Source organism: Callithrix jacchus, chromosome 18, assembly GCF_049354715.1.
Source record: "Callithrix jacchus isolate 240 chromosome 18, calJac240_pri, whole genome shotgun sequence".
NCBI classification, from domain to species: Eukaryota; Metazoa; Chordata; class Mammalia; order Primates; family Cebidae; genus Callithrix; species Callithrix jacchus.
The window spans coordinates 26,464,197-26,480,813 of NC_133519.1; the positions used below are offsets into that span (position 1 = coordinate 26,464,197).

Genomic DNA, 16,617 nt, shown 5'->3' on the forward strand with positions numbered 1-16,617 from the left:
CTCTGAAGATGGTTGTAAATATTAAATTTTAAAATGTGTACAATAAAATGTAGCTTAATTATGAATATTATCAAGACAACCATTCTAGTAGGCTTGCCTCTGGGCTATACAACATCAAATAAAAATAGAGAAAAGTCTCTGATTCTTTCATTCATGAGAATCTGAGCCAATGCATCCTTTCAAGTAGCTGGGGACAAAGAACGGTGTTGCCCTTTGAGACTTTTCTGGAGTTATCAGAAGATGTTGACACCGTGGAGCAAATGGGAAAGGAGTCAGGGTAAAGGAAAGAACCCCAATATACCCTCAAGAGTGAGGGACTAAAGAGAACTTGCATACAGTTCCTGGTTGGCCAGACAATACCTTGCAGCTTGGCTGGTGGGAGACAAGAGATTGAGCAGCGTTTCAGAAAGCTGGTTCCCTCTGAGCAGGAGAAGTCTGCATGGTTCACCAAAGACGGGTCAGGAACACCACAGTCCACGGGAAGGCAGCTCACATTCTGGTCCCAGTGCCCAGAAGAACATGTGAGCAGAACTTCCTTCTAGAAACAGAGAAATTGCTTCTGTCAAAGTCACATTTTTAAAAGGCTTATCAGAGTAGTTTCCAGGCTTTAGAAGAGTCTTGGTAATTATCTGTCCAAACATTTAAAACAGGAAAAACTTTTTTTGCCTTTCTCCTTCTTCAGGCCTCATTGTTTTAACATACATTCTTACAATACTCAGTATGATGCTGATAAAAGCAGCCTACTAGTGTCAGAGAATCATTAAATGGCAAGCTGCTTTCCAGTTGCTTCTCCAGACCTATTCTCTTCCCTTCTCCACCCTGCTCTGGGCCAGGGAAACTGACCCCAGTGGGTTTCATGCCTCTGACTTGTGCTTGCATTCAGATTCAGGACCTGGTGTCAGGAGCCTGGAGAGGGAGAGGAGAAGATGGGTGCCAGCGTGCTGATTCTCCCCACTTTCTTTCAAGGGTCACTGCGGGTTGGCTGTATCTTTTGGAAGCCTGCTTCACACAGTTTTGTCTCCTTCTTCCTGTGATTCGGCACTCCTACAGTAAACCTTTCAGGCCTAGGGGTGATAACTGACCCTCTTTACCAGGGACGCTACACCATCTCCCTGTGATTTTTCCATATCCTGCCTGCACATTTATGAGTGGTCCCTTGATTAAATTCTCTCAAATTGCCCACTTTCGAATATGTCATCTGTCTCCTGCTGGCACTCTTATTAATAAGCCAACTGATAATGTTGCTGAAAATAATTAACTCCACTGAGAATAGTGGTGAGAGTTAATGCATACGAGGAATCTTCCAAACCTGTGGTTAAATGTGAGAGAGTCCAGTCATTTCCTAGGGCCTGTCATTTCAGTAGGGTAGCCCTAGAGCACACTGCTACTAATTCAATGAAGAGACATTTATTGAGCACCTAGGAAGGCCAGGTCCTGTCCTAAATGAGATACTCTCCAGGAGCTAAAAAAACTATCAGGCAAGCAAATTGCATGTTGAAACAATGGTTCAAAAACATGTGAAGGAAGGAGAATAAAAAGGAGCAAAGGAGGGAGGAAGGCAGAAAAGAAAGTAAAGAAGGAAAATGTTAGAGCTACATTTTTGTTTGTTATATCCTATCCCCTTCTGTAACAATTGGAAAGAATGCAATATAAAGACTGCAAACCATGAAACATAAGTAGAAAACTGAGATCAAAAAGTAAGAAAACATAAATATGCAACAATAAAGCTATATTGTATAATGCATGCTCCTCTATGATGGTACAACAGCATTTTGGGAGCTGGAGGAGGATCTGCCATCCTTGGTCAGGGAGGAGAGCATGTAGGAGAAGTTTCAGAGCAGGTAATACAGGATTGGCCTTTGAAAAATGATCAGGACTTCCCAGCAGAACAGGGGGAGGTAGGAGAAGAAGGTGTCTAGGGTAGGGGAATGTAACAAGCCAGTACCTGGAGACCTAGAAGCTTATGGCTTGTTTGCAAAACATGCAGCCAACATTCTACCTACTGGATTATCAAAGGCCTAAGACAGAGAGGGGAGTTTCTATGGCTGAGGCAGCCATCCTGCCAGGAAACCACAGTGGCACCAAAGCCAAAGGTAAAATGACTGCTGAAGGCACCTGTCACCCCGACGCCAACTCCTGGCTACCTGCTCCTCCCTGCCTCCCAGGGTTTCCCTATTGCTTGCCAGAAGGACCCAATTCAAAGCCAGACACATTTTTCTGTTTAGTTTCAATTCTTGTGTCAACAAAAAGCAAATATCCCCAGAGTCTTGTGATGACAAGCAGGGAATGTATAATTTCCTTCACGGGGTCAGCCTCAGGTGACAACACGTTTGGTCAGCTGAACAGTGCTGTTGCTTACTGAGCCATTGTCAAAGGAGGAGCTCCCACCCTCATTCAGTCCAGACGCTGCCCCTCACATGTGTAACCTAGCCTACAAGTCTGGCTCTAACCACAACTAGCCACTGTCACTTAAAGAATGCCTCTCGAGGCTAGGTGCAGTGGCTCACGCCAGTAATCCCAACATTTTAGGAAGCTGAGGTGGGCAGATCCGAGGTCAGGAAATTGAGACCATCCTGGCCAACACGGTGAAATCCCATCTCTACTTTGTGTATTTTTATACAAAAAATTAGCCAGTCACGGTGGCATATGCCTGTAGTCCCAGCTACTCAGGAGGCTGAGGCAGGAGAATCACCTGAACCCAGAACGCAGAGGTTGTAGTGAGCTGAGATCGCGCCACTGCACTCTAGCCTGGGAGACAGAGTGAGAGGCTGTCTCAGAAAAAAAAAAAGAGAATGCCTCTCATACTTTTCGTATATTGCCTGGAGCTTCTCCTGTCTCTGTTAGGTACTGTCCATTTTGTACTGAATTTGCTTCTAATTTTAATGAATTACATATGTTGTCTTTTCTTCTCTCCCCTTCTCCACTTATCATGAGTGGATTCAGTTCCTGTATTTTTTTCCATTCTTTTTATTTCTTTTTCGGAGTGGACATTCCTTTGTCTGAGCCGGATGGATGAAGAACAGGTAATAAAGGCTCCGCCTTCCTGACTAAAGCATCACAGACCAAGAAGTTGGTGCCTCAAAGTATATTAAAGTCGTTTTTCTCTAGGCAGAACCTAACCCAGCTGAAGCCAAAGAGCATACGTATAAATCCTCACACCTCTAAGCAAGTGAAATTCTCCCACAGGTTTCCAACCTGTTCAGCAATCAATTGGCACAAAATAAAAAAAAATCAACCCTTGTAAATCACTGATGTCTAGCTACCAGCTGTGTGTCCACTCTTTCCTTATGAGACCACGTCTTTCTGTTTTTTCTTGGAGCACAGTCATCTCTTGTCTAGTTCACCCTTTTTCTATGTTACAATATGGTCATGTTTTCTAATGGTTGATTTTGTGTTTACGATTTCTCTGTAGGGTACTGAAGACTCTCTAAAGGAAAGATGGAAAACGGAATTCGTAGTTGAGAATACATGACCATTCTGCTCCTAATACTGACAACAGTTAGAGTGCTGTATACTTATCGTTTTGCCAAAAGCATTTAAATTATTTCCAGTCATCATAATAACTCAATCAGATAAGTTCTCTGTTTTTATCATTTTTAAAATGTGAAAACAAGCTTAAAGAGATTAATTTCTTTCTTTTTAACCCAAAGTTACACATCCCACTATATATGTGTAACTTTCTTTTAACCCAAAGTTACACATATTTAGTGGAGCCAAAATTTAATTCTGATCTGTCTTCTGAGCCATCCTGTTAATCTACATATTCTACTACCTCCAAACCATCTTGAAATTCTGAAAATGGTACTGTAAAAATTTGAAATGGAGCTCGTAGAAATTTGGAAAATTTGGCCAGAGTTAGAATCACGATAGAATCTCTGCCTCGGTAACAGCTTTAATTCTTCTGGGAAGAAAATCGGGTTCTATCTCTCCAGTCTTTTTATAAGGAGGGTTGTTGGAGGATGGACAATGTGAACCACAGACATGTTGATTACAACCAATCTTTCCTGAAAACACACATGTCTGAATTGTGGTGTTCTCATCTTAAAGGCAAAAGGAGGGAACATGATTTCTGACGGAAAGACAAACAAGGGAGAAGAACAGAATAAACATTCTCATTTACTGCCCACCTTAGGAAAAATTTACAACCCTGTACATACTTTTAGATACCTTGCATTTCTATTAAGCCATGCTTCCCTCTGCTTGTTAGAGCCCCCACGTTTTTCTTTCAAATGGTTTAAAAACATCTGCTCTTTCCTTGTGTAGCCAGAGTTAAGAGTATGAACACCTCCCCTTTCCAGGAATTTGGTCCTGGTGATCACGATATTTCAACTCACCTGCATGGGTCTGATGTACTGCCCACTGCTGGCCTGAAGGACAAATCCCCTTTGACAAGTGATAGCACACTTCATAAGACCTGGGCCTGCAGAGGTACAGTTTACCACATCAGCGTGATCAAGCAGCAATGACGGACAGCTGTCCTGCCTCCCACAGGGCCGATGGACACAGCTGGGATGAAAGAAACAGAAGTATCTTAGGACTGGTTGAGAACCAACAGACAGCAGCAATGACTTTGCACCTCCTTCTGGGAGGGCTTCTAAACCAGAGAGAACAATTTTTCTCCAAAACCAATATTTAACTCATAACCTTTTTTCTCTACTACCCAACACCATGCAGCATAAAAAACATTACAAATAACAGCTAAATAGTAACAATTAGTTCAGTTTCTGTGGCTCTTTCTTCCAGGAGGATCAAATGTGATGAAATAAGGTGGAGAACAGATTCTGAAAGTTCTGTGTGGTTCAGAAATGAATAGATCATGGGATGACACTCAAAATATTTAACAACCAGTATTGCTGGGTTCCAAGCAATTAGAACAAATCCAGGACAAAGCTGAGGAGTGAATCCTGGAGGCCCCTAGTTATGTCAGGCATCAATCTTTCTAATGTTGGATCACAAGGTGACACAGAAGGCCATGTCTGAAGGGACTAGGTATCTGAGATAACATAAGGCAACACCAATTTACCGATTGGTATGGAAATATTTTGACAACCACGAAGCCATAGCAGTACATACCACTGAATATCAGCAAAGGCTGAGCAGAAATTGAACCGATTACTGGAAGAGGAAACTCACACATCTTGAATCCATGTCTCATGCCTAATCTTACGCTAGATGCTTCCACAGACTTCCTCTCAGCAGAGAACTGCTGCTTGGATTGCTAGGGCCAATCTAGACTCAGGCTAGACCGTAACAGCAGCAAGACTACACTGGAGCAAAACAAGTGTTACCCTCTTGCAATGGCAGAACTGTAGAGGTTATCAATTTGGGCATTAGCCTTGGGCTCTCTGGAATTGTATCCTGGACCCATCATTTACTACCTGTGTGATTTGGAGTGAGTTATTCATTTCCAAGTGTTTCAGCTCCTTCCCCTACAAGATAGGGACAAGTATGGCAACTTCACAGAGTTGCTATTCCTCTACTGCTTTACTGCAAAAGGCCTCTCTGGTCTGTTTGCTGTTAGTCACCCTATATTTTTGTTCTCCCATTTGTACCTTTGCTCAGTTTGTTGAGATTTCTAAAAGGCCTTCTGCTATGGTTGGGATATGGTTATCCCCACAAAAACTCATGTTGAAATTTGATTCCCAATGTGGCAGTATTGGTAGGTGGGGCCTAGTGGAAGGTGTTTGAGTCATGAGGGTGGATCCCTCATGAATCTTTTTGTAAGGAGGGATCCACCCTCATGAATGGCTTAGTGCTGTTCACGTGGTGGTTGTGACTGAGTTAGTTCTCACTGAAATAGGTTAGTTCTCATGAGAGTGGGTTGTTTTAAAGTGAGGGTGCCTCTCAGGTTTTGCACATTTGCATGTGTTTGCTTCCGCCATGTATGACACAACAAGAAAGCTGAGCAGATGCCAGTGTTACGTTTCTTGCACTTCCCAGCCTATAGAACCATGAGCTAAGTGAATCTCTTTCCTTTATAAATTACCCAGTATCAGGCATTTGGTTATAGCGACACAAAATAAGCTAAGACACCTTTCTTCTCAAAGAAGTCACTTCAGATATCCTCTTCCTTTGAACTTCCCAGTGAAATTAAAAAAATAACTCTCCTAGCATTTCTTTTGCTTTATCTTGTGTTATAGTTATGTATGCATTTTCTCATTCTTTAATTAATGAGTCAACTTATTTATCTTTTTATTCACAAAGTAATTAGTATCTAAGTATCTCCAAAATGGTGACTGTCACAGCTAGATTATGGACATTTTGAAGAGGAAAACTGACTCTTACTCACTTTTTATTCAACATATGCCATGCTGTAGTTGACCCAATTAAAATTAGCTGAATTAAGATTGCTCATGTTATAGACAGCAAAGTCAGTCCATGGCTATGAAAATGAGAAATTTGTTAAGCTTTATAATAGTAAATGAGGATTTCAAATATGAAAATATCATTAAACACTAATTCAACCATCTTGCTCCACTCATTCATTAATAAGCATGTATTAAGCACTTACTGTTGGGAAGCCCTCAATCTGAGTACCTTTGGTACTAGAACCATGCTCTTAAGGAATATGTAGTCTAGTATGGAAGACTGACAAGATATTTTCTTGCTCTTGATGTTGTTGCCTGTGGTGCTAATTATTAGCCCAAAAATACAACTACTAGGAGTCTTGTCATCAGTAGTGTGCTCTGTTTGCCCCTGAATTGTGTTAGTGGTCAACAACTTCATCAAACATCTAGGCAAAAATATAAAAAAGTAGAAAACAAAATGTCATCGAATATGCACATAATGCCTTCAAATAATTGAGACTTGACTTAACTAGCCCAAAGAGGGTGGATTCTAACTAAACATGCTAAAGTTGCGGCCCTTATCTTATGCCCTTGGGATTTAAATTATATGCCAGTGATACTCTCATTTCTTTTATCTACGTTTATTAGGTAGGAGTTGGAAGAACTGGAGGTGATCAGTGTGAAAAAAAATGTTTCCTCAAGTTTAAACCCTGGTTATTTCCTGTGATGATGAAGTATCCATTATGGGACCTGATGAAGGAAGAAATAAATAAGTTGGGGGGTGATAATGAGTCAGCATAAACCTCCCAAATTCAATGCTGATATACCCCTCAAATTCAATGCTGATATACAATGTAGGAAATAAATCTTTGTCTTCAAGTATTTATTTAATCTATCTGATAAGGAAGATAAAATCTAACCATCCTTTATGGCATGTGAGCAAGATGCTTCATTAGTGATGCTAAATAACTCCTAGATGCCACACGGTATGGATGTCCCAAACATAAACTCTTCTTCAGCATGTTGAGCAGGAAGTACTGGAAATGGAGAGTCATTAGTACTCTGGTTCACATCAGTTTATCGGAAAGAAATTAAGGTAAAAAGAGTGACTTCAGCCAATTAATCCATGCCATCATTGAGGACAAATACCTGTTGAGACAAGACACAAAACAAATGCTCTGCATGAGCCTTCCTCCCTCAAGATGGGAACTACTACTGCTATGACTACCAGTGTGAGAAGCCTGTCCATCAGGGGCAACATGGGAGAAGACTGAGACAGGGGAGAATATGAGAGGGAAAAGTGGCATGAAATAAGACCAATACCAAAAAGAAGGACCAAACCCAGACCTGTTTATGAAGTGAGAAATGGTTTTAGGGCAGCTGCTGCAAATTCTTTCACTAGCTTATATTTCCATTTGCTTCCTTTTTAAGGAATTTGTTTTATGAGGACAGAGTTTGTCAGGTCATTAGCTTCTGATGGCATCTGGTACCAATTGTAGACTTTTCTCCCTTGCACCCCAACCCCAAAACCCCTTTTGTGTTTCTATTCCACTACAAACACTGCTTCTCTGAGTGAGGCTGTTGTGTTCTCCATTATTCCACCCTCCTGATACATTCTCCTTTCTACCTAATGCTACATAAGTAGTAAAAGTAATTCATACTAAAACTTTTTAAAAGCTTTCTTCTTATGGTCTTTGGACAAACCTTACTGAAAGTGGCAGAAGTGAAGCCTTACAATGCCCCAGAGAAGTGGGAAGTTAGATATTTATCTTGGTTTGACATACAAGGAAACTAAAGCTGTTTGGAGACTGGCTGGAGGCCACACAGCAAGTCAGAGGAAAATCCTCAGGCTGGATCTCAGAGCCCTCACTCTCAGGGCCAGCCTAGACCACCGGGTCATCTCCCATGGGATGAGGTTGTTTTCCTGTTGCTCTCTTCCCAATTCAGGAGCTGGCAGCAGAGGCCAGAGTGAGCCAAAAAGCTACTCAGCAGGGTAGGCAAGGAAAAAACATAGCATATCTTAACAGTCCAATAGTTTTGAGCAGTTCTGTTTTAAATAACAGTAAATCAAAGTGATGATATTTATCCAGCTGTTGCTGTCTGCATGATGCCCTTCCCAGTGTGTGTCCTTTTTTGGCAACACCCACTTGTCTTCCATCTGTGTTTCCAGCTCTTTCCCCACCACATTACAACGTGTTCTCAGGTAAGAAAATGATGGACCCAGTCAGACGTGATTCGCAGGTATTTCCATTTTAACAAGAGTCAGTGTTTTAATCCAAAGGATTGAGTTTTTCACAAGGGAGGTTTAAATCAGTAGGTCTTTAGAAATCACAGTATGTAGATGGTCACCTGCATATAACCCTTGCTTTGCTCTTTGCCTCTCTGCTCTGATAAGCTCCTACCCTCTTTCTGTTGGTCTTCACTTCCAATGCCATTGTGTTACAAGATTTTAAAAAATACTTTTTATTGAGGAATTTTTGTTCGAAATGTATGTTAAGCCTTGGCTACTGTCCTCTTGTATAGAACCAGCCCATGCGCACCCAGCCACAATCCTAGCAATGCCCTGCAATAATGGCATGTGTTTTTCCTTTGTTGGTTGCATATGTGAATGATGCCTGTATTTGTGAAGCCTCTGTTGACATAATTCCTCAAGATTGGTCCTGTTATTCCATGATGTAGGCTTTACCATAGGTGTGTGTTAGACTCACTTAGGAAGCTTTTAAAAAAATATACTCCTTATTTATCCCCTGAAAAATTTGATTCTGTAGGCTTGCAGTGGGGTTCCACCATCTGATGCTTTTAAGTTTCAAAGTGTTGATGCTTACTAGGAGTAAACCTCAACCCCATAAAGATCTAGATATATGTAACCTGAAAGATATGTCAATAACTTCTATAGGCTAAGACTATAAAATAGCAAGACTGACTCCAGAAGGAGACATTGGCCCCACTGCTTCATCATTACGTTTTACTATATTAAATTATCATGAAGACACCACAAGGTAGATCAAAAGCATAAAACATATCCCCTATTCTGAAGAAACTCTGAATATAGCTGAAAAGAAAAAATAATTAAATCATGTGTTACTGATTATAAAATCATGGCTATTTCTGAGAAAAATGTATTATTGAATTTGATGTGGCTTTCATGTATGAAGAGAATTTGGAAAGGCAAGAGATGTCCTGGAAAGTTTTCTCCAACTCTTTATAGACAGAACAAAGGAAAGGCAGCAATCTCAAAACATGGATAAAAAATACCACTTCCCCTATCACTGAGAACCAAATAAAATTCAGTGTGTGCAGATCTCTTAAATTCTGACCAACAACTTTAGAGAATTCTATACTGAAAGGAGTCAACCTTTACATCTGGAAACAGACTTAGTGGCAGGTTCCCAAAGTCGTCCTATACCTTTCAATGGTTAGTGAGTAACAGGGTAAGGTTGACACCAGAAAACAGACATCATTATTTGCAGATAGAATGGCCAGCCCCACCAACAAACTTTTCATGAACTGTCCCCCAGAGAATGCCGAACCAGGCACCTCTTTTAGTTGTCCATTTACGAGGCCATCGCAGGGACACTGGCATAGCCTCCAACCCAGGTCCATATTTGGGGAGCTGGACAGTTCCTAACAAACAGGCAAATTCCTGTTGTTCTGCCTATGGCTGCCCTGAAGCTTTGGTTCAAGGTTCTCCTGAGGGTCTGAGCAACCCTGAAAAAACTTCAGAGGGCTACAACAATATTTCAGAGTCAGTCCAAGTCAGTACTAAAATCATTTTTTCTCCTAAGTAAGAGTGTGTGAAAGACTGTGGGCTAAAGACTCCATTTCCTGATTGTGATGGAGGTGGGAGAAGGTGGGCATTTAACAACCATTTTAGAGAAACCAGACCTCATGAAAATGGAAACCGATCTTAAAGATAATTCAACTCAAATTTCTTGTATTAAATGAAAAAACTTAGTCCAGAAGAAATGATGGGACATTTCAGAACTTCCTACAACACTAAGATTATAATATTATAACCAAGAAGCCTTAAATGAGCTTTAGCTCAAACTTAAAATCAGAATGACATCAGCTCATAAACTTTTCTAAAGTCAATATCCCACCTTCCCCCAGGCATTCATAAAAGTCTGATCACAACTTTTATCTAGAATTTAGCTTTGCTTAAGAGAAACTGGCACTGGTACCACCCTTTTCAAGAAACAGTACAGTGTGATGAAGAAAGTCCAAGGCCACATGACTTTGGTTCTGGTCTTGGCTTGCCCCTGCTGGCCTCTAGGACTTTGAGCAAGTCTCTTAACCATCCTGGCCTTCTATCTGCAAATTAGTAAAATGATGGGGTTGAACTGGGTTCTATCAAAGGGCCCGTCCAGCTTTAACATGGTTTTGAGTTTCACAGATGAGGTGACGGTGGTATTGGGGTGGGAGTGCAGAAAACCCGTGAACAGGCAGGATGTGGTGGAGAACTCAAGAAAGAGTTTCTCATAATCTTTCTTGCCCAGTGTATTTTTGCAGTACAATGCCCAACTTTTCAGTCGTTTAGTTAAACAAACTATTGCAATTCATTTATCCAAGAAGTGCCACTCTTGACTAAATAGCAATCTCAGAGGTCTCTCTAGAAACAGCTCTTTCAAGGTTAAGTAGTAAAAGAGGATCATATTTTTCTCTATTCCTTCACTTCATTTTATTGATTCTTATGGAAATAAGAGGATATGGCTAAGAAGGAATGCATGCTCTGAATTTGGCAGCAGATAGAGTGGGATGTACAGAATGTAGAGTAGACTGGATGAGGCAGAGTCCTCATTTAATTTTCCTACCACCAACTGCAAACCAAATGTAATGACAATAATAGCATTCATCCTTGATAGCTTTGCTATTTATCCAAACTAATAGAGAAAAAATGTCTTAATTCTGACTCCCCATTGTGCTTCCTCCTCACTTCTGGCTTCATCTCTTTGCTGTGTAGGACAGGAACCAGGTTATATGTTAAAAAACATTTCCATTCTCTTTCTTGCACAGACGAGTGCTGGTACTTTGAGGTGTTGAGAACCCTCCTAACTTGGAAAATAAAATTAATTCAAGTTCTTCTCCTCTGAAGATTCTCATCTGATGGAAACAGAGGAATCTCAGCAGTAATTTTGATTCTTCCTTCGCATGATAGAAAAATGGTGAATTATTACACCAAATGAACTTCTTCCATTCCTGTATCCTGGGAAAGTGGAGGGTTCTCTGTCCCTTTATTTAAGTCTCAGCACAGGATCTGGCTCCTCAAAATAGATCTTCAGGATATGTCCATCTCTTCCTATAATGTGACCTATTCGTAAGTTCAGAACTAGACTCTGGGGGTCCCAGTGCTGGGCAATTTGCTTTACTCATTTTTGATTCTGGGTATGGAATTCTGGATTTTACCATGTTTTTATGTAAAAGTCCCTTCCAAAGGTCCCCTGTCCTTCTGAAGAGAAACAGATTTACACTACACAGCCAAAAGTGCTCTCTTTCAAAAGCCCTGTCTCATCAAGTTTCAGAACCCATGATTTTAACATAGATTATAAAATCTCTGGAATACCAAAGAACAAACGAAAACAATTCAATTGCAGACTAATATACAGTTAATGTGCTTCCTAGCAATTGCCAGGGGAAGCAGAATCATTCATTTGAAACAACAAAAAGATATGTATATATCAGCTGACCCCTTGAACAACATGAGCTTGAACTTTGCCAGTCTACCTACATATACATTTTCTTCCACCTTTGCCACCCGAGACAGCAGAACCAGCCCCTCCTATTCTTCCTCCTCCTCAGCCTATTCAACATGAAGACAATGAGGATGATGACATTTATGATGATACACTTCCACTAATAAACTGTAAATCAGGCCGGGCTTGGTGGCTCATGTCTGTAATACTAGCACTTTCGAAGGCTGAGGTGGCTGGATCACTTGAGGTCAGGAGTTTGAGACCAGCCTGACCAACATGGTGAAACCCCATGCACTAAACTACAAAATTAGCCAGGCGTGATGGTGCACCCCTATAATCCTAGCTACTTGGGAGGCTGAGGCAGGAGAATTGCTTGAATCCAAGAGGCAAAGGTTGCAGTGAGCCAAGATCACACCATTGCACTCCAGTCTGGGCAACAAGTGTAAAACTGTCTCAAATAATAATAATAATAATAATAATAATAATAAATTGTAAATATATTTTCTCTTCTTAATTTTCTTAATAACATGTTTTCTCTAGCTTACATTATTGTAAAAATACAGTATGTGATATATTTAATATATCAAATATGTTTTAATTGACTATGTTATCGGTAAGGCTTCCCAACAACAGTAGGTTGTCAGTAGTTAAGTTTTAGGGAGGTCGAAAAGTATAGGCAAATTTTTTATTGTACAAAGGTCAGTGCCCCTAATCTGTGTGCTGTTCATGCATCAACTTTATATGTTGTTCTCCTCCCAACACGCGTGATTTGCAAAGGCAGCAGCCATCTCCCTCTGGGGCACTTCCTAAAGAACAATGATCACTGGCACCCTCCAAGGGACTGCACTGCTGACTCTCTCTCTCATTTATTCCTGGACACAAATTAAGCTATTCACTGGGGAAGGACACTTCCCCAGCTACATTCCTAAGCTGAGCCTGGGAAATTGTGAAACACGAAGAGTTCAGTGAGAACAACACAGTCCTCTGACGAAGTTTAGTGGGCATGAGCTTCAGACTGCATCACTCCTGGAACAGCACCTACAGGGTGGGAAGACAGCGTAGCCTGGCTTCTCTGTGGGCTATACATAAGCTATGGCTAAATGGAAGTCTTCAGGATTTGCAATCAGGCACCTTGAATAGCTCTCAAATTCACAAGCAGAAGTAAGAACATAAAATATCTACAAGGCCCTTTTGGGACTCTCCCTCTCCCTATTTCTCCTTGGGTAAATTTCTAGACACCCCAACAGAAGCTTCATGTTGTTCCTGCCATCTTCTAATCCTAGAATTTGCCAGTCCTTGGTTGACATCAGATTTGAAATATTATTGTTTTCTGTTCTTTTGCTCTTCCTAGTCCACTGGAGCCTTGCAACATTGATGGCTCATTTGCTTATGGAGAAATTAAGGGCTGAGGAAGGAAAGAGGCTACGCTAAAATCATGCAGTGAGACTAAATGATGTAGACAACAGTGAGAAGCAGGGGTCTGGGCACTGGTTTGCTACCACTTCAATCTCCAGACTTCCTCTGCCTGCAGAGCTATGGTTGCACACAAAACCAGACACGGCCCGAGAGTCATTCCAACCAGAGCTTATAGTCAAATCTGTCAGCAGCGTCTGTCTCCCTGGCAGGCTGGCAAAATGACAGAACCTTGGAAATACTGGTTTCCTTTTATTTTCTGTGCTTTCTCCACCAGCTGCCATGAATACAGACTATACCGACAGGGCCAGCCCTAAGCAAAATTGGGAAGTAGGTGACATTTTTAATTCAACTCTCTTTTCAATACCATTGTTTCTACTTCTCATGTTCCCTAAAACGTCTAAATGGCTACACTAGGTTACATCTCAGCAGAGCCATCGGGCTTATTTTTTTAATTATCAAAATCCACAAGAGAATAGTTCTGGTATAAATAGTTGATAAAGACTTAAAACACTATTACTTCCAGTATATAGTTTTTTACTATTTTAAAGAGACCTCTGGAGATTGTTGAGACTTAAAGAAAATTCTTAATGATGGAATTTGAGACTCTATAAGTCACTAGAGAGGAATCATTGTTTTAAAATCAGTCTATTCCTTTGGGGTGCACCTCAACCCTAAGTCTTCCTAAGCTGGTTTCACCTGTTCCTAGCTTTGGATCAAATGCTTCCACCTATCTTGTTCTCAGAAAGTATCCCACTAAGAACAATCTCAGACAAGGTAATGTTTTAATAAAGACTATTCTGGAATTCTCTTAGTCATACTTTATTAAGCCCCCCAAAAGAACCATGTCTGTGGCCTCTTCATTTTTCCTCTATAACCTCATGATCTAAAAACAAAACAAAACAAAACAAAAACAACAACAACAAAAAAAAAAACAGTTGAAAAGGCTCAAATAGCTCACTGTGCCTCCCAAACCAGACTTGTCATCCACCCGGCCATCCATCATCTGCCAGGGGAATCAGAATCCTCTCCAGTGGGTTTTCCTACTTCCTTCTTATTTCATGGACAAATCATTCTGAGAAAAGGAAGTTGGGCAAGAAAGCAAGGGAGCAACTGAGCAGATATAATTCTTTCCTTGCTTAAAAGAAACTGTGTAGAAAATAAGAGACTCAATGTTAATTTGTTAAACTGCTTTGAGGAGGCAGATAATCAAATGAGTAGAAAGGCAATACATATTTCATTTCTATAGTGCCTTTCCCAGCAGCCACAGAGAACATTTCCCATCACTCAGGACATTAAAAGTCCTGATAAAGTCCTATGATAAAAATAAAAGACGAGGAGTCAAAAAATAAATGCTTTAAAATGCAGTCCTTAAGAAAAAAAAAAAAAAAAAAGGCGAGCCTTCACATCTTGAGGCTATCAAAAGGGAAGTAATCCAAAGGTTCTACATAGGACTGAACAGAGGAAGAAGCTTGGAAAGCTTTGGCACCCAATCCAGGTGGAAGAGGAGGGAAAAGAGTTGGCATTTTCAATCTGACCTTCAAATAACTGAAGCATAACAGAAATTGGTAAAGCAGCAGCTCAAGGTTCCAGGGAAAAATATAGCATGAAGCAGAATGACAAACAGAGATGAAATAATACTATTACCAAGACCAGACTCAGAGACTGATTTAGCAGGGATGGAATGACACAATACTGAGCTGTGCCCTGGCTTCCTCTCCCTGGACCAGGGCTCAGACATCCTATAAGCTAGCTCCAGCTTTATTTGCAAGCTATAGTATAACCAAGAAGAAAGATTCTCACACCTGAGTCTCTACATCTCTTAAATAAGACAGCCACTTCCTCCCAGATATTCTCTGGGGACTATTAAAAACATACAAGTAAAGTTCTACAGAAAAGTTTCTTTTCTTCCTACCACATCCCTCCACTTTCCAACTATAACTCCTTGTCTACAGTGAATTATCCATGAACAATAGAGGTTGACACATAAATCACTCGCATTAGACTTAATGATTTAGCCTACATCTTCTCTGCCAGCAGATCCACCTTTTCAAGAAGAATTTTCTAAGGCTAAGGACATCTTTTGTGTCACAAGTACATAGTACCATTGGAGGGGATCTAAGGAGTCCAGACAGCCGGAGTAAGTCAGCCTGACTACACCATTAATACGACATGTTACCCAAATTCATAAACTGCAAAGGGAAAGTTGTGGGTTGTGTGACTAATCACTGATTTTTCTACCAGGAGTAATTATTTCCACAGGCCCTGATTCAGGAAACAGTAACCTGAAGAACAGAGGCTAACAGAGACAATGAAGGTGACTTAATTAGTATTCATGTCATAAATTTGTAGGTCTCTATCTGTGAGTCTGGGGCATTGCAAACCGAACCAAATATACATTGTTCATTGATTACTCATTTTTGAAAAGTACTCGATACTCTTTTTTACAGAAGTATGGTTAGCAAAGCAAGGCAGGTATGTTAATTATATGCATATGTTCAGTTTTATGATAAATATACAAGAGCTAGAGGCTGGACTCCAACTGATGTCCATAATAACAGCCTAATGGTAAATGTTTTTAATGCAAAAGGTAAATTCTTACTTTAGGGATTTTTGCTTTACATATAGGACCATATAATAACACAATGCGTGAATTCATTACTTTTCCTTGACTCAGATTTTATCTGTTTTACAATGATCCACTTCCACTTAATAAATTGTAAATATATTTTCTCTTCCTCAATTTTCTCAATAACATTTTCTTTTATCTAACTTACTATTTTTGTAAGAATACAGTAGATAATACATTTAACATACCAAATATGTGCTAATTGTTTTTTTTGTTGTTTTGTTTTGTTTTGTTTTGAGACAGAGTCTTGCTTTGTTGCCCAGGTTGGAGTGCAGTGGTGGGGTCTCGGCTCACTGCAACCTCTGCCTCCCAGGTTCAAGCGATTCTCCTGCCTCAGCCTCCCAAGTAGCTGAGATTATCAGTGCCCGCCACCACACCCAGCTAATTTATGTATTTTAGTTGAGATGGGGTTTCACCATGTTGGCCAGGCTGGTCTCAAACTTTTGACCTCAGGTGATCTGCCCACTTCAGCCTCCAAAGTGCTGGGATTACAGTGTGAGCCACCGCACCCAGCTAATTGTTTATGTTATCAGGCATATGTTGACTATTAATATCCTACTTCCAGGCAACAGTAGAATGTTAATAGTTAAGTTTTTGG

The 16,617-nt window shown here is 40.5% G+C and overlaps 1 protein-coding gene across 1 annotated transcript in view; it reads right to left on the bottom strand.

Annotated features, from left to right (window-relative positions):
• PAPPA2 (pappalysin 2) overlaps positions 1-16,617 on the bottom strand; it is a 283,586-nt gene that overhangs the window by 73,807 nt on the left and 193,162 nt on the right. Inside the window, exons 15-16 of the mRNA XM_054247490.2 lie at positions 4,335-4,506; positions 361-538 (exon numbers count right to left, since the gene is read on the bottom strand). Coding sequence (XP_054103465.2) covers positions 361-538; positions 4,335-4,506 — 350 coding nt within the window. The remainder of the gene's footprint in view (positions 1-360; positions 539-4,334; positions 4,507-16,617) is intronic.